Source organism: Oryza brachyantha, chromosome 3, assembly GCF_000231095.2.
Source record: "Oryza brachyantha chromosome 3, ObraRS2, whole genome shotgun sequence".
NCBI lineage: Eukaryota > Viridiplantae > Streptophyta > Magnoliopsida > Poales > Poaceae > Oryza > Oryza brachyantha.
Window position 1 is genome coordinate 9,412,677 of NC_023165.2, and position 21,272 is coordinate 9,433,948.

The 21,272-nt window shown below is 41.2% G+C and overlaps 5 protein-coding genes across 7 annotated transcripts; 4 read left to right on the forward strand and 1 right to left on the reverse strand.

Annotated features, from left to right (window-relative positions):
• The first annotated feature begins 861 nt into the window (after nt 1-861).
• On the forward strand, nt 862-1,535 carry LOC102701993 (calvin cycle protein CP12-1, chloroplastic-like). The gene has a single exon (XM_040521730.1). It carries the CDS (start codon nt 935-937, stop codon nt 1,331-1,333), a length of 399 nt encoding a protein of 132 aa, XP_040377664.1. The 5' UTR covers nt 862-934; the 3' UTR covers nt 1,334-1,535.
• A 93-nt stretch (nt 1,536-1,628) lies between these two features.
• LOC102722658 (bifunctional TENA2 protein) lies at nt 1,629-5,958 on the reverse strand. Of its 2 annotated transcripts, none has more exons than XM_006649899.3 (4): nt 5,536-5,958; nt 4,410-4,717; nt 2,351-2,565; nt 1,629-2,269 (listed from the first exon to the last, which is right to left on the reverse strand). In XM_006649899.3, exons 2-4 carry the CDS (start codon nt 4,551-4,553, stop codon nt 1,954-1,956), a joined length of 675 nt encoding a protein of 224 aa, XP_006649962.2. In that variant the 5' UTR covers nt 4,554-4,717; nt 5,536-5,958; the 3' UTR covers nt 1,629-1,953. The 2 variants fall into 2 exon arrangements, with proteins under 2 accessions (XP_006649962.2, XP_040377663.1); XM_040521729.1 differs by lacking the exon at nt 5,536-5,958 and adding an exon at nt 4,851-4,865.
• A 1,358-nt stretch (nt 5,959-7,316) lies between these two features.
• On the forward strand, nt 7,317-10,519 carry LOC102722941. Its single transcript, XM_006649900.2, has 2 exons — nt 7,317-7,537; nt 9,538-10,519. The coding sequence occupies exons 1-2, from the start codon at nt 7,465-7,467 to the stop codon at nt 10,227-10,229; spliced, it is 765 nt and encodes a 254-aa protein (XP_006649963.1). The 5' UTR covers nt 7,317-7,464; the 3' UTR covers nt 10,230-10,519.
• An 821-nt stretch (nt 10,520-11,340) lies between these two features.
• Nucleotides 11,341-18,976, forward strand: LOC102699386 (probable glutamyl endopeptidase, chloroplastic). Of its 2 annotated transcripts, XM_006649901.3 has the most exons (15): nt 11,343-11,623; nt 12,229-12,445; nt 12,565-12,675; nt 12,831-12,876; nt 12,960-13,069; nt 13,145-13,648; nt 14,705-14,833; nt 15,179-15,475; nt 15,562-16,020; nt 16,171-16,236; nt 16,345-16,405; nt 16,651-16,800; nt 16,876-17,013; nt 17,492-17,772; nt 18,470-18,976. In XM_006649901.3, coding segments are annotated over exons 1-15 (2,808 nt in total). In that variant the 5' UTR covers nt 11,343-11,385; the 3' UTR covers nt 18,471-18,976. The 2 variants fall into 2 exon arrangements, with proteins under 2 accessions (XP_040377855.1, XP_006649964.2); XM_040521921.1 differs by lacking the exon at nt 18,470-18,976 and having other exon boundaries at nt 11,341-11,623; nt 17,492-17,776.
• Nucleotides 18,977-19,856: 880 nt separating this feature from the next.
• Nucleotides 19,857-21,074, forward strand: LOC102699669 (nicotianamine synthase 1). The gene has a single exon (XM_006649902.2). It carries the CDS (start codon nt 19,857-19,859, stop codon nt 20,841-20,843), a length of 987 nt encoding a protein of 328 aa, XP_006649965.2. The 3' UTR covers nt 20,844-21,074.
• Nucleotides 21,075-21,272: the final 198 nt, after the last annotated feature.

The following is a 21,272-nucleotide window of genomic DNA, read 5'->3' on the forward strand; positions in this document are numbered from 1 at the left end:
TTTGTAGATATGTCGTTTGGTCTTTTCACTGAACAAGCCAAACAATAACCGAAATCCAAAGCTAGCTAGCAAGATTTATGTTATCGCGGAGGTTTTCGAAACCATCTTTCGACAAAACACAATTATCATGTTTTTTTTCGTTATTTGAATGATTTTTCACAATGATAATATCGGTTTTCACAATGGTCGTACTGCTGGCTTTGCAATAGCAACTCATCTGACTCGGATCGCCGGTTTGAACAATCTTACTTACTGTTACGGTTGCCAATGTGGCAGCTAGGTACATTTGCTACATCTTCAATATAGGTGGTGTTTAGATTGAGAAAATTTTTGAGAGAAGTGTCACATCAAATGTTTGACCGGATATCGAAAGGGTTTTTCGGACACGAATGAAAAAACGAATTTCACGGCTAGCCTAGAAACCGCGAGACGAATCTTTTGAGCCTAATTAATCCGTCATTAGCATATGTTGGTTACTGTAGCACTTATGGCTAATCATGAGCTAATTAGGCTCAAAAGATTCGTCTCAAGATTTCTTTCGTAACTGTGTAATTAGTTTTTTGATCCATCTATGTTTAATACTTTATTTAGGTGTCCAAAAATTTGATGTGATGTTTTTGAAATTTTTTTTTTGAAAACTAATCAAGGCCATAGTAATCTGGAGGCACATAGCACAGAGGTAGTATTAGGTTCTTGCTGAACTACAAATCTAATAATAGCATTTATACATTAATTGCGTGTTAGATCATTCTAAAACGGATGGCTTCTAGAAAGGAAATCTGGCAAGGCTGATTTGTCACCACGTCATTGGCCACCAAGAGATAAGATGATGGTAGCCATAAAAACGGCATTAGCCCAAACGGCCAAACCCCAACCAAAACCTTCTTCTTCCTCCTCCTCCTCGCCGCAACACTCTCCGGGTGCTGCCAGAGCCATGGCAACCATCCTCAACGTGGCCGCCATGGCCACCTTCCAGGCTCCGATGCCCCCACCGCGGCCCCTGGCCATGGTGCCGGCTCGCCAGAACGTCGTGTCGTTCGCCCGCCACCCGGCGGCGGCGTGGGGCGCCCGGAGGCCGCGCGTGGGCGTGGCGGCGGCTTCGCCGTCCACGCCGCCGGAGCTGGCGCAGAAGGTGTCGGAGAGCATCAAGCAGGCGGAGGAGACGTGCGCGGACGACCCGGAGGGCGGCGAGTGCGCGGCGGCATGGGACGAGGTGGAGGAGCTCAGCGCCGCCGCCAGCCACGCGCGCGACCGCAAGAAGGACAGCGACCCGCTCGAGGAGTACTGCAAGGACAACCCGGAGACCGACGAGTGCCGCACCTACGAGGACTGAATCCATGGGCGCTCTCGCCATTGCTGTCACTGTGTTGCATACATGAGCTTTGCTCTTAGCAAATTAAGCTAGATCGGCATAGCATACTGGTGTGTACACTTTGCCTCTTGGGCGTGTAAGTTTGGCTGTCAGTTGCAATAATGCAAGGTTTGTTTGTTTGTTAATTACAAGAAATATTCAGGAACTGCGGTTGCATGACAAATTGACAAGTGATCCTTAGGAGCACGACCATGAGACGACATGCTTTTGGAATGTAAGTTCATCAGATATTTGCTACGTTGAGATGGTATTCTGGCAATTGATGATCGCTGATCAGCAGTGTCACTATCTCAAGCAGTTCAATCGGTAGCTCCTTACATGGAGAATTCTCAGTATGCTCTCATTGATACTGCAGAGTCATGAGTTCTTTCCAGGTACTTGAGATTTGATAAGGAATTCGATTATGAGGAAACAACATTATTTCATTGCTACTATGATACATCAATGTTCTGGGGAGCAAGGAGAGAAATCAGGATAGAACGGGAAAACAAAATACACTGCAGTTCGGTACGCACGGCACCATTCATTTCACCCAAGTACATCGAACCGTGTTTGGACTTTGAAGGAGATGCTGCTGCCGTTCATGATTTAGAAGAGCTCATGTCCCAGAAACCAATCTCCAGCTCAAGTACCTGGAGGAAAGCCTCTTCAGCACTCTTCAAAGCATCAGCTGGGGCGTTTGCGAGGCAGTGATCAGCAATTCTCTGCAGAGACTGGCAGTACTGCTTGAACTGGGGGCTTCCCCATCTCTGGCAGGTCCCCAAGAGTTCAGGAGGTGTCTTGTTACCTTCTTCTATACAGAAAGCAAAACTATCCTGGTACACGGTTTCAATTATCCAAAAGGTAGTTATGGCAGTGGTGTAGCTAATCTCTGGCTCGCTGAAGCTTTGGAGAAACCTGATTAAGATTAAAACCAAAGTTGTAATTCTTCAGGTTGCTATAGCTGTAAACTTATGCAAACGTTTGATAGGAATGAACCTGCAGTACTCTGTATTGGATTTCAAGGGAGAAACTTCAGCTAGATTAACACTCCATTTTTCAGCTTCCTTCTTGAACCAAGAGAGCTCATCACTAAGGGAAGCCAAGCCACCAAGTATTATTTCCATGTCTGAACCATCTGACTGTCTGCAACACTTGAGCAGTACACTAGCTAGAAAAGCAACAAATTCCTTCACAAACATGTAGTCCTGGCCCTGAATACAGAATGCAAATGTGGTTATTTTATTCGGTTCATCTATTATAATTGATGATAAAACTAGTGACAGACAATGCAAAACCTTTTCTTTGCAGAAAGACAATCCAAAACCGATCATTACATAATAACAATAAGCCCAATTGGTGAAGCAGTTCAAAGAAATCTGGTAAAGGCACTGTAAACAATATGTACTCTTTATCCAGGTTTTAATTTACACCATTATCCAAAAATATACTCTCTCTGCATGTCAATTGCCAACAAAGAAACACTGCTAGGATTAATTTCAGGTTCCATATAGGAACCACCTCTAGCTATTTACGTTTTTCTCACCTAGTTGATATGCACATTATTGGAATATAAAAGGCAACTTCTATCATTGGATGACACGAATTCAAGTTTTTAACATCCATCTCCGCAAGCTCGATCACATAACGTATACAAATGGCGAATGGTTCCATTGAAGTTGAAGTTTTGAGATTTCACTATGTCTTCTGGGGCAAAATACGATTTGTCACAATTCAAATAAGTATAGTGAATTAGTGATTCACACATCAGCAATTAGATTAAGATTAAGATTAAGAGAAAATTGCAAGGATGCCATTATAATTTTGCAAAATTGGAAATATGCCATCTTGACCCACATGTCATTGACTCATGATAAAGCAGATGCTCACCATCCAAAAAAAAAAACTTGTATTTGAAGGTATTACTGGACTGTCTGGACAATTGCTAGGTGAGAACCAACATCGTTCCAAGTACCCAAAACTCAAAATGACACTAGGGTCAATTGTTGAACTGAAGAATGTACTCGTAACCTGTAGTTCTATTGCAAATTCTAATAATGAACCTTTCATCATGCCTCCCTATCAGCATTGGCTAATCAACTAATGTCAACCAGGAAATAAAATCTATTACTTAACTGATGTTTTTTGCTAACCAGGAGGAACAATTGAATGGAGTCATTTCAGACCACTCATTACTATGGTATCAGCAATTCACCATGAGAAAACTTCGGTGTCCATTTAGAATTCCAAGTGCTTATAATATGTTGACTTGTAGCACCACTCAGTAAATAAATCATCCAAACCCCTAAAATACAACTAAACACCAGCTCAAATCAATAGCCTTAAAAAAATTCAAAACCCTCATACCTTATTCTCTTGTCAGTACCACGTATAGCTAACTGATGTCAGTCGATGCACAAGTGAAGAACGACACAAAGCTTCTAATCAAAAGCTAATGAACTATGCACACCAAAGTCAAAACCCATATTGACCCCTCGAGGCGTTGATGACAAGAACTGTCTATTGAGATGTATGGTGTTTATTACTCCCTTCAGTTTTTAATTTTTGACGTCGTTGACTTTTTGACATATGTTTGGCCATTCGTCTTATTAAAAATTTCTCTACTACTTCAAAAGCATAGTCGTCTATCCTGCCCCCCCCCCCTCTCGCTCCTAGCGCGTTCCCACCCTGAGAAAATCGAAAAAAAGGATCCAACTGCTCCACACTCACAAGAAAATCAAATCAATAAACAACTTATATTTTCTATTCGATCTATATATTGGAGCCCATTCTCGATGGGCGCATAAAACGATCAATAGCAAATTATAATGTCCCGTTGCAAAGCATGGGTAAATAACTAGTTTTGTGCAAAATATGTAAAAATATAAGTCATGCTTAAACTACTTGTAATGATAATTGCATATTTTTTAATAAGGCAAATGGTCAAACATTGTCCAAAAGTTAACAACGTCAAACACTAAAAACCGGAGGGAGTATTTGGTAAAGTATCTAATAGTCTAAGCAAAGGGAAAATTGGGGGCTGAGAAGAGGAACTAACTAGCCAGCGTCTGAAGGCGGCCAGGTCGACTGTGCCGTCGCGGATGGAGACGGTGAACGGGTGCCGCGTAGCCCGCTCATACATCCTCTGGTGCCGTGCCATCAACGCCGCCGTCATGCCTGCCTCCACCCTTCTGCTGTCCATCGCCGCCAGCCAGCCCGCCGCGTCACTTTTGCAGCTTGGCAGATTATTGAGCGGTTAAGTTCAACGCCCCGAAGTTTTGCACTTGGACCCTTGAACTTTTATCCCCGTGATGTCGCAGTCCAACTAGACATGCTTGTCAGGTCATTACTTCCTGATTACATCACCTGAAGAAAAGACCAAGTTTCTCTCAACCATAAGTCCATAACAATCAGTTCATGTGAACATCGCAAATAATTTTGATTTTATATTGCAATAATCGGATCATCATACTTCATAGATTGGAATCTAGAAATATACTCTGATTTATGTAGGCTGCATGCTGCCCAGATTTATGCTGTAGGAGGTGAAATGCCAGCTTAATATTTTTTTCATTACAGAAGAAGATGATCAGATAGCATTAGAATAGAAATCAACTACATCCTCCCATCTTTGCCAGTTCCAACAGTGCAACTCAAATAAAAATATTTCAGATAATGGGACTCCCTGTCAAAATTGTAAAACCCACAAATTTTAATTATGCAACATATAAAAATAGAAAGGTATAAATGTTAGAAAGCTAGAGGGAGAAACCCCGTGGTGATCAAATAGTGCTTATAATGGTAGGATTACCGAACATATCATGGTAGGATGACATTTCACCTTTTGAAACTTTCGAGTGAAGCAACATTGAAAAGGGAAATTTCTCACATTAATCTGAGTTAGATGTCAAACAAAATTAACCAGTATTGGCCTTGATTATAAGAGGCGTGTAAATACAGGCATACCGTGAGAGAACGCATACAGAAGCATCTCTACAAACGTGTAGAGGCCAACTGAAATGTGAAAAGTTCTAGCTTTTGCAAATATCCAGCCACTATCAGAGTGATACGATATATAAAAAGACTTACCCTTGAAATTATTCTTTCAGTCTAGGCAAGCAACGATTATGATTGAGAGTGATGTTACACTACAAAAGCAAGATCAGAGCAAAACACGGACGTACCTTCGGGAGGAGCCTGGAGGTAGGGAGGGGAGGGCGCGGCGGAGTTCAGTTCTGGATTGACCACCTCATTAACGGCCTCGAGCTCAGGTCCTCTGGAATCGATCGTAGCGCCACCGAATCGATCGCCACGCCGACGAGCTCAATCACAGGAACGTGCGGCTTCCTTTTCCAGTCACACTGTCACTGAGAGAGGGGGTGCGAGGATGGAGGTGGCTGGCGGGGTCGCAAGACCGCGGGGAGCTCTCAAGATCGGAAGCTATCCGCCACCGTATGTGATCATATGAAGGCGATGCATCACCGGGTCTGGGCAGCGACGGAGTGGGAGGCGGGCGACAAGATGGCGAGGGGCAGGGGAGGGTGTGCAGGAGCCGCCGCCGCCGGAGAGCATCGAGGAAGAAGGAGCGCAAAGAGTGCAAGACGAGGTGGGGATGTTTGTTTGCAGAAAGACCCCTCAATTTTCTTTTTTCAGAGAGAAATCCTATTTTGCATTTTTTTCTTCTTAGTTAGATTATTATAAGAATCTTTCTCGACTTTTCTGCACATGTTTCCCAAAATACTAAACAGTGTATTTTCTTAAAAAAATATACATCAAATTTATCATCTTAACTTTATAAAATAGATCTTTAACTTTATACTCTCTTTGCTTTTTATTGATATCGTTTAACTTTTAGATCTACGTTTGATTATTCGTTTTATTAAAAAATTATATAATTATTAATTGTTTTGAGATAACTTTAAGTATGATTTATAGTTTTGTATATTTAAGGAAAAATGAATAAGACCAATATTAATATAAAAGTTAACAAAATCAATTTAAAAAATCAGAGCGAGTACTAACTAATTCATCATTGAAACCAAAATAAAAATTATCTTGTTGTAAAGAACATAATCTTGTGTGGGGGCAACTAATTCATCATTGAAACCAAAATAAAAATTATCTTTTTGTAAAGAACATAATCTTGTGTGGGGGCATGTACGTAATTAAAAGATGATGGACTTATAACAAATCTCTAATACACGAAATCCAGCCAAATCGAACGGTCAACAACGCGTCCACGTGGCCTACCAATCGCTCGGAAAATGCAAGGGCGGCATGCAGATGCAGGCGTCTCCTCAGTCCTCATCTACCACGCACCATGCAGGCGTCCCCTTGTCTGCCGCGCACCATACACATGTATTTGGCAATTTTTTTTTTAAAAAAAACGCAATCACAGGCCAAAAAATCATTCGGAAAATGAAATGGCGCCTCATTAATCTACCAGTTAAACAACACCCATGTGTCCCTACCAATCCCTCCAGAAGCGATCGGTCGTCTCCTCGTCTACCAGTAAATTAAAAAAAAAAACTCTCCCTTCAAAATAAAACTCTCAATGTCTGCCAATGTTTTAAAAAAAATCAACGTCATATTAGGCTGATATATATATAATAAATATATCTCCTAGGATTATTTCTAAACCGTTACTAACCAAATTATCCATATTTCATCCAATGACCATAATAAACCTTTAATTGATGTTGTTGACTTTTGATTTATGTTTGACTATTCGTTTTTTAAATAATTTATTAATTATTAATTATTTGTTTATGATTTGATTTAATACTAAAGTAATTTAAAGTATGATTTATAATTTTGTATATTTGTTAAAAAATTAAACATAAATTAAAAAATAATTATGTCATGAAAGAGCAGAGAGAGTATTTAGGTGTGCACGGCATTTGCCGTGCGTTCTTTCTAGTTAGTAATAAAATCAATCAAGGTTCTTTTTGCAAAATTGCCATAGTCCACAAGTCCAGCGAGCGCTTGCTTGCGGAGTCGGGGGCTCGGGGCGGCCATTAGGCGATTCTTTCCCTCCTCCGGTGGTGCATGCGGTTCGCGAGAGAGGGATCGATCTCTGCAGCGTGTGAGCCCGGGGGACGAGAGAGGCAAAGATGCTGGACATACGGAAGCGGCGCATCCAGCTGCTTCTCTTCATCGTCGGCGTCGTCGCCCTCAGCATGACTGGTTAGTCTTCTTTCTTGATCTATGGATAGAACCGCTGCGTGGAGTAGGTTCCTCGTCGATTAGGGATGTCCTGATATGCGTTTCCATGTAATTCTGTTACATTTCATTTTGTAATTCGACTATTGTTGCGTGTAAGTATTTGTTGGATTCGGGTTGGTTCTTGTCAATCAGGATCGATGTGGCTGAATTTTTTAGTGGAGATGACTTTACTGTTGGGCGATTGGTAAATTGGTAATGATTAGTAAGTGTAAGGTGATTAGTCTAGGAGATAAAATTTCAGATGTCTCTGCGCAATAGGCATTTGCTTTGATTGACTATGTTCATTTTGAGGCATCAGATGTAAAATAACAACTCATAATTCTTGTGCCCTAGGGAATTGTAGCTCACTTGGTCCAGCTAGGTTTGAACCGTCTTCAACCACAATTTTTTTTAGTAGGGTTGGCCGAAAGCGACCAACCAATTTCATTAAGACTGGAAAGAAAGTACAAAGAACAAAAATTACAAACTCAACATTAGGCTGTTGAGGCCGGCGAAATGCCGAGACAAGATCCCTGCCCCTATAACAACAATTCCCCATTACCACCATAATCCACCTCTTGACCTTTGAAGATGCCATCCTGCGCCCAGATGATAATCTCATCCCACACTTCATTGAACAGCTGTAGCGGTGAACGCTGGCAGTTGTAAAGAATCCTGGCGTTTCTCTCCTTCCAGACTAGCCAACAGATCATCATAAGCAAGGAATCGAAGGCTTTCCGAAATTTTTGTGCAAAGATCACCCTGGACCACAATTTTGGGGGTATTATTGTTGTTTTCTTTACGCTGTAACTTTTTCCATGAAATAGGAACTTCATTCTCATTCCAATTAAAGGAGGGTTACATTCTTGGACTAATTTGGTTAATTACTCTGTTCTGCCATGGAAACATGTTATGTTGTTTTGGGCATGTCCAAACTCAAGCCGTTTGAAACTTTAAACACAGATCTTTTAAAGTATGTAGATTGGATATACGGAAATTGCATCTGAAGATTAATTGCAAGTAATACTTGCATATTGAGTATCATAATACTGGTTTTAGAAATACACTGCAATGGTCGAATTTGTATTTTGAGTCCATAATGGCATGTTGTTGTGATCAGGGGGACTGTTGAATTATTAATGTGTCATGGATGTTGCCACTTGAGATTTAGTTTGATTAGCAGACTGGGTTGGAACATTGAACAGGCCATACAAACAGATGGTCTCTGTCTTGAACATAGCAGTTATGTCACCATTGTGATGAACTAAGGTGTCAATATATGCAATTATATACCTCCTATGTCTATTCCTCTCCACCACTTGAGATGCAAAAAAAAAATGGTTGAACTGATTAGAACAAAAGTGAATGGTTGACAATATCAAGACGTTTCTAATACTTGGGAGGTATAGAGAGGTATATATACCTCATATTATTAGTAAGCAGGTATACCTCGCGACTAACACTTAATAACAAACGTCTAAATGATTGGATGAAAATACAAAAGCAGATATAAAGATGTATTTCTAATCCTGCTTTGTAGGATTAGTTTTGGCAACTTTTTTATAAAGAGGTATTAGTCAAGAGGTATAGGAGGTATATACCTCTCCAAGGATGAAAGAAAACCTCATCATTAAGATTACCTATAAGCTAAATCAATGATGATTTCTAGGTGTGTTGGCTAACTAACTTAATACTGAAGTTAATACTAATCCAGTTCTTTTGTCCATATTGTTAATACTGAACCCTTGAGTTACATATTGATTTTTAAACTTAAGTCTTGTTGAGTAGCTAACTTGTCATTCCTGTCAGCCAAATTCATGATCTTGTGGCAATTAGGCACTCTAGGATAAGAAAACGATGAGTTAGTAGCTGTATGCTGGTAGTTAGTCATTGATGTCTTATTTTTGACCTCTGAACCTTCTTGTAGATACTGATGTCATAATTACAAAGCATAATCGTAATTCCAATTTTGCATTTTACAGCTGAGAAGTTTAGGGAACTTGTTGGAAAGGAGGCTGCATCAAAGAGTGGACAGTTTACGTTCATGAACTGTTTTGATATGGGCTCAGGCAGCCTTGCGTGCGCAGCTAAGGAGGGCGTTAAATTGTATGTCTACAACCTCCGAACTGCACATATGGAAAGGGTGCGGCAGCGGGCCATCGAGAAGGCATTGGCTGATGCCGTGACAGAAGGCCTGTCTCCCGCTGATGCGGCAAAGCAAGCTCAGAAGGTTGGTGCAAAAGCTGCAAAAGTGGCAGCTCGTCAAGCCAAGAGGATATTGGGTCCGATAATTTCTTCTGGTTGGGATTTCTTTGAAGCCATGTACTTCGGTGGAAGCATGACTGAAGGTTTTCTCCGAGGTATCGGCACCTTATTTGGGACCTATGCAGGTGGTTTCCATGGTGAGGAGAGGCTGGGGAAGCTGGGTTATCTTGCAGGAAGCCATCTAGGCAGTTGGGTTGGTGGAAGAATTGGACTGATGATTTACGATGTCATAAATGGCCTGAATTACATGCTTCAGTTTGTCAAGCCGGAGTATGAAGCATCAGCGTATGGTTCAGTAGAGAGTCCAGAGTATGCATATAATTATAGAAGTGGAGAAAATGAGGAACCAACATACTATGAGACATCAGAAGAGAAGCAGGAGGAATCGAATGGTTTCAGTTTGTTCTGAGACCGCAAACTTTGATACTAGTCGTCTTACGGTGGAATCACAGAAATGCATAGTTTGTTTCATGTACTGAACCACGACACGTTTAGCTTCTTTTTGTATTTTTAGGTGAGGATTGATTCTTCTATGTAATTCTTGTTTCGGCCACTGTATATAGAAACATGTCTATGCAATCCTTGTGGTCCTTCCGGATGGTACAAATGTAACAGTGATGTTGAACATACACAGAATAACATAGGGATGTATCTTATACTCAAACGTTTTTTCAGGGAACATGTCTCCAACGTTTTATTTCCTGCTTATGTCTTCCACTGTTCCACTTCCTGTTTCCAGTTTGACAAAGTTGAGCAAATGCCAACAATTTCACTTACTGAAGATTTTGATTTGTGCAGCAGAGTTGTGAGTTCCCGGCCTCTAGCTGGTCCTTTTTAAAACAACATATCAAGTTTTAGACCCGTCTAAATTTCAGAGAATCTGACTAGGAATAAATCAACCACGGTAGGGAAGGAGAAAATTTATCTGAAATCTGGACAGACTTCCAAGCTTTGCTAACGGCAGGGCAGTTGGGTTCAGTTTGCGTCCAAGGAACACCCGCACTGGGATTGGAGGATCGGTAGTGGAACGCGAATAAAGCAGATGAGCAAAAAAAAAAAAAAACGGAGATCTTCTAACCAATCATTCGGTAATTGCTCAGGCTGTAGTGGAATGTCGCCACACAAAAAAATAGTTTGGAATGTCTCTCATGCTAGCTAGCTGCCAAATACATCGGGATCCTATCGTAGGTCTCTCATCCTCATCGAAGAGATAGATAGACCATGCCTGATGACTCCATCCTGACTCCTGAGCGTGTGCTGAAAGACTTTCAGACAACACAACGATGCACTCAGATTTCACATCGCTCTCAGTAAAGTGTCGAAATTTGGAGGACCAACATTAGAACTGCTGCCTCGCGTGTGTGATTCTGGCGAGCATATAGCACAAAAAAAGCACAAAACTTTAACTGGACAGCCCAATTTTCAAGCATAAAAAACTTATTTTTAAAAAAGAAAATTGTGAAAGAGCAGAAATATCTTGTGCCGGTTCCATCAAAGCCCACGACGAGTACCCACCATCCCACTATTGTAATGCTATCTATAGAAGGAGGAGAGACCTAAAAATCATGTCTTCCCTTTCCATCTTCCAGAGGGCGTGCCTCCGCTTCGCTCTGCTCCCAGTCCCGCCTCTGCGTGCTCCTCTTCGCCCTCCTCGCCGGCCTCTCGGCCTGCCTCGCCGGAGCGCCATGTCGTCCGTGGCACCAAGGCTGTCCCACATCGCCGCCGCCGCCGCCGGTGGTGCGGCCGGGGAGTCCAATGAACCGCCGCCGGCAGCAGCGTCCGGCTTGGCCCAAGAGGACGATGGTCCGTGCTGCCTGCACTGATTGAAAGATCTTTGCTTGCTTTGGTAGTTCGTGGAACTGTGGGAAGGCTCTGGGTTAAGAGGATTTTGAGTTTTTTTTGGTGGAGGCGAGATTGGAGCTTTTAGTCTTAGTTAGGAGATCACTCGGTGAAAAGATCGTCGATTTCTTCGGTTATGATTTGGATTGCTTCGAATTTGTTTATGTTTTCTCGCGGTAGGAGTTTAACTAGATAGATTGATCTGTGCTGTACTGGTCAAGGTCATATTGAGTAGCTTCTATTGATCTGTGCTGTACTGGTGAAGGTTATATTGATTAGCTTCTCACGTTTCAAACAGACAAATAAATTTATTGGCATGTTTTCTTTTTGGAGGTTTGACAAACTTATCAGAGCTGTTAGTTATGCATATAGCTTAGTTTGTCCTCTTGATTTGTTCACTGATGGATGGTCTTAGTCGACGTAGTTAATTGTGTCTTTTGGTATGCCCGGTGAAGATTTGTTTTAGTTTCCTGTTTGAGCTTAGATTTTGCCCTGGGTTTTGGTTCAGTGAGAAAAAGGTAATGTGGACCAAGTACAGTCAATAATTGATCCACTGATATACCATGCAGACCTTTCATCAGGGATGATGGGCTACCGCCTTCCTCCAAAAGAAATACAAGACATTGTCGATGCACCACCGCTACCTGTGCTATCATTCTCGCCAAGCAAGGACAAGATTTTATTCCTAAAGCGCCGGGCATTGCCACCTTTATCGGATCTTGCAAAGCCTGAAGAGAAACTTGCTGGTGTTAGGATTGATGGCCATTCTAATACTAGAAGCAGAATGTGAGTACACTAAATAATTTGGCAATTTTCAATGTCTTACTAACCGTTTTTGTTTTGGACAAGTTTAGTGTTATGTCCTAGACATGTTATGATTGGAAATCTGATATATAAACTTGTAGGTCTTTTTACACGGGAATAGGTATCCATAGGCTGATGGAAGATGGGACTTTGGGACCAGAGAAGGAGGTCCATGGATATCCTGACGGCGCGAGGATTAATTTTGTCACCTGGTAAATTTTCTGGGTTCTCCATAGAAAAACTTCAAGGATTTTTTTCCTGGTGCTTAATTGCCTCGCCTCCAATTTTAACTGTTTCACAAATGTTCTTTTTGTATTATGGATTACTTGGTCTTAACTTTATGCACTGAACTATTTGACTGACCTAGGTCACAAGATGGGCGCCATTTATCATTCAGTGTTCGAGTTGAAGAGGTAATTGGTAGGATTCCATTGAAACATGGATTTGATCATTTCAAATGATTAGTTATAATGATCTCTAATGTGGTTTCAATTAGGAGGACAACACAAGTGGCAAATTACGTTTGTGGGTTGCAGATGTAGAATCTGGAGAAGCAAGACCACTTTTTAAATCTCCTGAGATACACTTAAATGCTATTTTTGACAGGTGAAATAGAATATCTATGTATGCTATGTTCTCTGGTCCTACTTCTAAACAACTTCCGTTCTGCTGTTGTTGCAGCTTTGTATGGATTGACAATTCTACTTTGCTTGTCTGCACTATTCCTCTATCACGTGGAGCTCTACCACAAAAGCCCTCAGTTCCATCTGGTCCAAAAATTCAGTCTAATGAGACTTCAAATGTGGTCCAAGTGAGAACTTTCCAGGATCTTCTGAAAGATGAATATGATGCTGATCTGTTTGATTATTATGCAACTTCACAGCTTGTACTGGCCTCTTTGGATGGAACAGTAAAGCCAATTGGCCCTCCTGCTGTATATACATCTATTGATCCGTCACCAGATGACAAATATTTAATGATTTCTTCTATCCATCGTCCATATTCTTATATTGTACCGTGTGGAAGGTTTCCAAAGAAAGTTGAATTATGGACGGCAGATGGAAATTTCATTAGGGAACTTTGTGATTTGCCCCTTGCTGAGGACATTCCAATAGCAACAAGCAGCGTGCGCAAGGGAAAGCGATCAATCTACTGGAGGCCAGATAAACCCTCAATGCTGTACTGGTACGTAGAACTGAACTTCAGTCATCACATTTTTAAAGTGCAGTTTTATTTATTGACAGAATATTTTCGGTTCAAGTTAGCTACTAATTATGTACATATCAAATCCACATCTGATAAAGAAACAGAAACCACACCATGCAATTCACATCTGAAAAATAGCATTCATCACACAATTTGATTACCACATGAAAAAAAAAGTAGCTTTCATGTCTCCGGCATCTTAAATTGTTTATTATGTGGTTGTTTCAAACTTAAACCTTTCTTCATGTGTTTGTGCAACTGATAGTAGCATTGACTTGAATTAAGTAATAATGAGGAGTAGATGCCTATCAAAATAGGAGCAGCTACTAGTTGTTTGAATTGTTCCTGGGAGCCTGCCCTTTCATCAAGAGGATAGCAGGCTGAGAACTTAAGATTACAAGATAAGAATGTAAACTTTTATTGCAGTTGTACATTTTTTATTTTCCCTTTTGCTGTGACTATATTTATTTAGTATGACTTTGATTTTGAGTTTTAAACCATTCAATCATACCTTAAAATGCACTCTGCAACTTTTACTCTATTGATTCTAATGATAAATATTGTTTGATGCAAATAGACATGGATTAATCGTACTACACCTTGCTTGCAAAAAACCTGTGAGAAAATAAAAAAGAATGCATATCAGAATAAGAACAGTTCCTGAGCAAAATAAAAAATAATGTGTATCAGAATAAGAACAACTACCAAAGAAAACCAATTACTTCTTGAAGGAGGGATCATACCTGGCACTTATGCAAAGATCCTTGCAGGTGCTAGAAGGGTATAAACCTTGTATTTGAGGCTGCATAGAGTGCATCAGCACAATAGCAATTTTTTAACTACTAGAGATTAGTATCACATCCTAATTGTTTCTCTGCTACTAACGTATTATTACACAGCGCCAGCTGTTGACTTCGATATAAGATTACAGTCTGTGCTAGTTCATTTTCTAATTGGAAAGAAATGAATTGCTAGGTGAAATATCATCTGATTAAGTGGTTCATGCAAGTATTCTATTTACTTTTTTTTTGTCAGGGTGGAGACACAGGATGGAGGAGATGCAAAAGTAGAAGTTTCACCTCGTGACATAGTTTACATGGAAAATGCTGAGCCTATAAATGGGGAACAACCAGAGATTCTGCATAAACTTGACCTCCGATATGCGTATGTCCTTTGAAAGATGAGTTAGCCTACATTAGTATCATCAGTAAATTATGTTCACTGCATTTGCATCATGGTTAAGCCTTTTGCATCTGGCGTAGTTGCAATACTACTGGTACGAGAACTCCCACGAACAAGGATATTAATACAAAGCTTCCTACCAATAAATAAACCATACAATAGTCTTAGTCTTTTGCATCAAAATTATCTAGATTTGATGCAAGGATATGATTAGATGATAGTTTCTTTTAGAATGTTGGTTACGCTAATCCTTCGTTACAATCTATTTTTGCCTTCTTAATTAACTCTCCCAGTTTATTAATCTCTTGTTTTATTCTGTTGATGCAGAGGGACCTCTTGGTGTGATGAATCTCTCGCATTAGTGTACGAGTCTTGGTACAAAACTAGGAAAACAAGAACATGGGTTGTCTCTCCTGACAAAAAAGATGTCAGTTCACGCATCTTATTTGATAGATCTTCTGAAGATGTATATTCTGATCCTGGCTCTCCAATGCTACGGAGAACTGCCATGGGCACATACGTTATTGCAAAAATTAAGAAGCAAGACGAAAGTACTTACATCTTGCTAAACGGGATGGGTGCCACGCCAGAAGGAAATGTTCCATTCCTTGATTTGTTTGATATGTATGTCTACATTCGCCAATTGTTATATATGTCTTACAGGAATAAACTGAAGTAGATCGATCCTAGTTGATGCCTTTGTTTTGCAGAAATACTGGAAGTAAAGAGCGAATATGGCAAAGTGACAAGGAAAAGTACTATGAAACTGTTGTTGCACTTATGTCGGACAAAACTGATGGGGAGCTGCCACTTGATCAGTTAAAGATACTTACATCAAAAGAATCAAAAACAGAAAATACACAATATTACCTGCAAATTTGGCCAGAAAAGAAGCAAGTTCAGATCACAAATTTTCCCCATCCATATCCTCAGCTTGCTTCATTGTATAAGGAAATGATAAGATACCAACGGAAGGATGGGGTTCAACTAACAGCCACATTGTACCTGCCCCCAGGCTATGATCCTTCAAAGGATGGACCTTTGCCATGTTTAGTTTGGTCCTACCCTGGTGAATTTAAGAGCAAGGATGCTGCTGGACAAGTGCGTGGCTCACCCAATGAGTTTCCAGGGATTGGTGCTACATCCCCACTGCTTTGGTTGGCTAGAGGGTATTATTTCTCTTGCTATTCAAGAATATGCATACTACCTACAGCTGTTTCTCAAATACAGATCTTCTACTCACCTTCAAATTGTTAACACATTTATCATGAATAGAGTTGTTTCTAGTACATGTTCTCACTTATCACTTGGGTTGCCAGGTTTGCTATTTTATCAGGTCCAACCATCCCGATCATTGGAGAAGGCGATGAAGAGGCCAATGACAGGTGTATTTGATACTTATACTCCAATCCTTTCTTTGTGGCTTGAAAATTCATCTGTGCTGCATTTGTACCTTGATGTTTATCCTTTCAGTATTCCAAACTATCTTTTAGGTACGTGGAGCAACTTGTGGCCAGTGCAGAAGCTGCAGTTGAGGAAGTTGTAAGGAGAGGGGTGAGTTTTTCTACCTTTGTTCATAGATCCCTTTATACATAATGATATCTTTGATTTTTTTTTCTCCCCCATATTCTTCTTCGTGAACATATAAGAGTCACACAAGGTCCACCTGTTACTGATTTCTACATAGTTTCTGCAAAGCTCATACACGAAACGTTTCTGTTTGTAAATATGCATAATTTGTTCGCCCATCCTGGGCAATGCATTTGAAGATTGAGCTTGATATTTTCACTGTTCCTTAGGTGGCTCACCCTGATAAAATTGCTGTTGGTGGTCATTCTTATGGTGCATTCATGACCGCAAACCTTTTAGCTCATGCTCCTCACCTTTTCTGCTGTGGGATTGCTCGTTCTGGAGCTTACAACAGGACACTGACACCATTTGGGTTTCAGGTACAAGGAATGCTGCATAGTTATCTGCATGTTTGGTGCATAGTTTCAGTCCTTATTAACACTTGTTTTCTGTAGAATGAGGACAGAACACTATGGGAGGCGACTAACACCTATGTCGAGATGAGCCCTTTCATGTCAGCCAACAAGATAAAAAAACCAATTTTACTTATTCATGGAGAGCAGGACAACAACTCTGGAACACTTACAATGCAGGTAAAGACCCATGCAACTGATGTACTTGCAAGACATATCACTTAGATCTGCAGAAGAGTCGGGTCACCTTTAATACTTTTTGCCCTCTCAGAAGTTTGGTCTTATTACAGTCTGTTCCAAAAATTTATTTATGCATCTATATAGTTTATCTTAGCAACTGTATTAGTATCCCTTTTGAAAGCATTACAAGCATCCAAAACCTTTACGATTGTAGGTAGAATTAGAAATGCAAATACTAAATATATGCTGTATCAGGGCATTAATTTTCCATATATGAAATTTAAGTCAACTGCTTTTCAGCACCTTAGTTGTTACAAGGTTATTGCAGTATGATTATCTGGTCTATCCTCTGGAATGATTTCTTCACAGTCTCTATCCAGGATACCGTCTTCTGAGGAAATATTACTGTATTGTTATGACATGATCTTTTTTTTTGGGTTAGTATCATTTAATTATAACAGTGATATTTATCTTACAGTCAGACCGATTCTTTAATGCCTTGAAAGGCCATGGCGCGCTGTCTCGTTTGGTGATACTCCCTTTTGAAAGCCATGGGTACTCTGCCAGGGAGAGCATCATGCATGTTCTTTGGGAGACTGATAGATGGCTGCAGAATTACTGCTTAAATGGTACTAGCAAAACTGATTCAGATTCAGTAGTTGACACCGGTAACAAGACATTGTCAACTAGTGGTGGTGGAGCACCACGTGAAGACCCTGAGGAGAAGGGTTTCTCATCAATGCAACGATCGCTTCTGTGGTAACTTCTCTTTTATTTTTGCTTTTCTCATGAGGAGAGAATCCATTTATTTGTTGCTTATTGTAGCTTTTTTTGCCACCCCTGGTTCTGTGAAATTTTTTTACAGTTTCTCTTTCAGAGCCCATTCTTATTTTTCAAACTGCAAATAAAACTAAGGCTCATCCTGTAAGCTGTAAGTTATTCCTATATCATAATTCACACGAAGCATAGGTGGAACAATGCTGTCCTAAGCATCAGAAATGCCATCTGATCTAGCAGCCAAAAATTTTGGTGGTGGTGAATAGTATTATTTAATAACAGGATGTTTATTAATGATGTGACCTCAGTTTTTTTAACTATACAGGTCAATTTTCTAACCATCGCTATATTTAATTCTATACTTTGTTCTGCTTTATACTCCCTCCGATTTTTTTTTATGCCATTGACTTTTTTGACCCTTCGTCTTGTTCAAAAAAATTATATAATTATTGACTATTTTATTATGATTTAATTTATTACTAAAGTAACTTTAAGTATGATTTATAAATTTGTATACTTGGACAAAATTTTTGAATAAGACGAAAGGTCAAATGTAAATAAAAAAGTCAACGACGTCAAACAAAATAAAACAAAATAAATCGGAGGGAGTATATATATTTTTTATTTTATGCCGCATAAGTCTTCAAAATGACTGACATATTCTCTTGATTCCACACAGATGAAGTTGTTTTAGCCGGCTGTTTATGAGATCATCGCTGGACCCTTCTACAAGCCTGAATGCAATTTTGTGCTTGAACCGGGACTGGTTCTCACTGGCAGGGAGTCATTATATAATGGAGTATTCGATTGGATTTTTGCTGATGGTGGACATTCCACTGACCTATTGGCCCTATGCAGTGATGGGGAGGCCTAATTGATGATGGATATTTCACCCTAATTGATTTTACTCAATTGTTTTGTGCTGTTATAGAAGCCAGTTAAATCTATAAATATTAACACATAATAATGCCTCTGTAGTCTGTACAGGTATAAACTAGCGCCTACTAGGACTACGGCCGTTGGATCACTTGTCTTGAACTTGCTAGTCTGCATTATGCCTGTATCAGGATGCAGTGTGGTATTGTTTGACAGCAACGTATAACTAATAATGGATTACATCGTATTAACAATCAATCATTTTCTGACGGTCTATAGAATTGCAGTGGAGGCCGTGCAACTTATTACTCCCTCCAGTTTCTGATTTCTTCTTGTTTTAGATAAGAGTACTTGTTTTAGACTATAGTATGATCAAAATTTTAAAACTTTAATTATTAATATTTTTTTATAAAAGGATAACATGTATAGATGAGTTTTGCAGAACACTTTAATAAAAATAAACATTTATTTGTTTTATATATATTTAAGTAGAAAATTATAGTTAAACATAGATTATGAAAATAACAAGAATTATTAAACCGGAGAGATTAAAAGCAACTTCACCTCTTTCGCTCACTGGGGCAGGGAGCCAGGGACATAAGATCTCGTGAAGAGTAATTTTATAATACTTGAGAAGATAACTAGAGATATTATTTTTTTTATATAAATTTTGATACCTTAGATACTAAGAGAGATTAAATTTTACATTAAAATTTGTTACCCTTAGGTACAGGACGGTAAAATTGCTCGATCTTAAAACCTTCTTTGCTAATACTCCGAAGACAGGTGAAAGAAACCCTGAAAATTTACATCGAACCGCTCGCCGTGGCAATCCCAAACCCTGCAAAATTTTAGCTTCTAACTGGAGTCCCAAATAAATCGAACACGTTTCACGAATCACGAACATCTAGCACAACCATCTGCCTTTTTTTGAAGGAAGAACAATGTTGTCCACTTCAACACCAGTCAGTGCAGTCGGTGTGCGCGCAGAGGCATGAAACAAGCCTCCTTGAGTATGGACGCATGAAGGTTGCCAAGTTTTCCATGCATTCCAGATTCTTCGTCCATCCTTGACGCAATGCTCCCGCTATATATTATTGCGCATCTCCAGAGCTCGTGCAACATCAGATCAGCTCAGCTCAGCTCGGCACGGCTCATTCCAAACCCCAGTACCCCACTGAGCAGCTTACATGGAGTCTCAGAGCCAAGAAGTCGCTGCCCTTGTCCAGAAGATCGCCGGCCTCCACGCCGCCATCTCCAAGCTGCCGTCGCTGAGCCCGTCCACCGAGGTGGACGCGCTGTTCACCGACCTCGTCACGGCGTGCGTCCCTGCGAGCCCCGTCGACGTGGCCAAGCTCGGCCCGGAGGCGCAGAGGATGCGGGAGGAGCTCATCCGCCTCTGCTCCGCCGCCGAGGGGCAGCTCGAGGCGCACTACTCCGACGTGCTCGCCGCCTTCGACAACCCGCTCGACCACGTCGGCCGCTTCCCGTACTACGGCAACTACGTCAAACTGAGCAAGCTGGAGTACGAGCTCCTGGTCCGCTACGTCCCCGGCATTGCTCCCATCCGCGTCGCCTTCGTCGGGTCGGGCCCTCTGCCGTTCAGCTCCCTCGTGCTCGCCGCGCACCACCTTCCGAACACGCTGTTCGACAACTACGACCTGTGCGGCGCGGCCAACGAGCGGGCGAAGAGGCTGTTCCGCGCCGACAAGGACCTGGGCGCGCGCATGGCGTTCCGCACGGCCGACGTGGCCAGCCTGACGGAGGAGCTCGGCGCGTACGACGTCGTCTTCCTGGCGGCGCTCGTCGGCATGGCGGCCGAGGAGAAGGCCGGGGTGATCGCGCACCTGGGCGCGCACATGGCGGACGGCGCGGCGCTCGTCGTGCGCAGCGCGCACGGGGCGCGCGGCTTCCTGTACCCGATCGTCGACCCCGAGGACGTCAGGCGTGGCGGGTTCGACGTGCTTGCGGTGTGCCACCCGGAAGACGAGGTGATCAACTCCGTCATCGTCGCCCGCAAGGTGGACGCGCGCGCCGCCGCTGCGCGCAAAGACGGGCTCGCGGACTCGCACGGCGTGGTGCCGGTGGTCGGCCCACCGTCAAAGTGCTGCAAGATGGAGGCGAGCGGGCTGGAGAAGGCAGAAGAGTTTGCCACCAACAAGGAGCTGTCCGTCTAACGATCGAAACAGACACTGTGACAATAAACCTCTGATTATATTGTGCTGCATGTGCATTTATTTGTATGAGATATATGTAACTATGTTAGAAGTCATATATTTGTACTTACATCGTGTTTTGTAGGACATGAAATGATTAGTTGTGCGCCCAACTGCCGTACCCGTGTCTAGGGATGGTAATGTGTCCAACTTTTTTATCTATAAAACTTAGAGATTTTATTTAAAATAAGTTGTAGCTAATATTTTATAGAATTTTGAGCTAAAGATTTTTAAGAATTAAATAAAGTTATGAAAGAATCAAAGAGCCTTATTTATTACCACTCCTACCCGTACCCCATGATGTTTAGATCACATAAATGAGTTCTTACAAAGCTGCACGAGATGAACCGAATAAAGGATTGTGTAAGACAACGTAACTTGACTATGAAA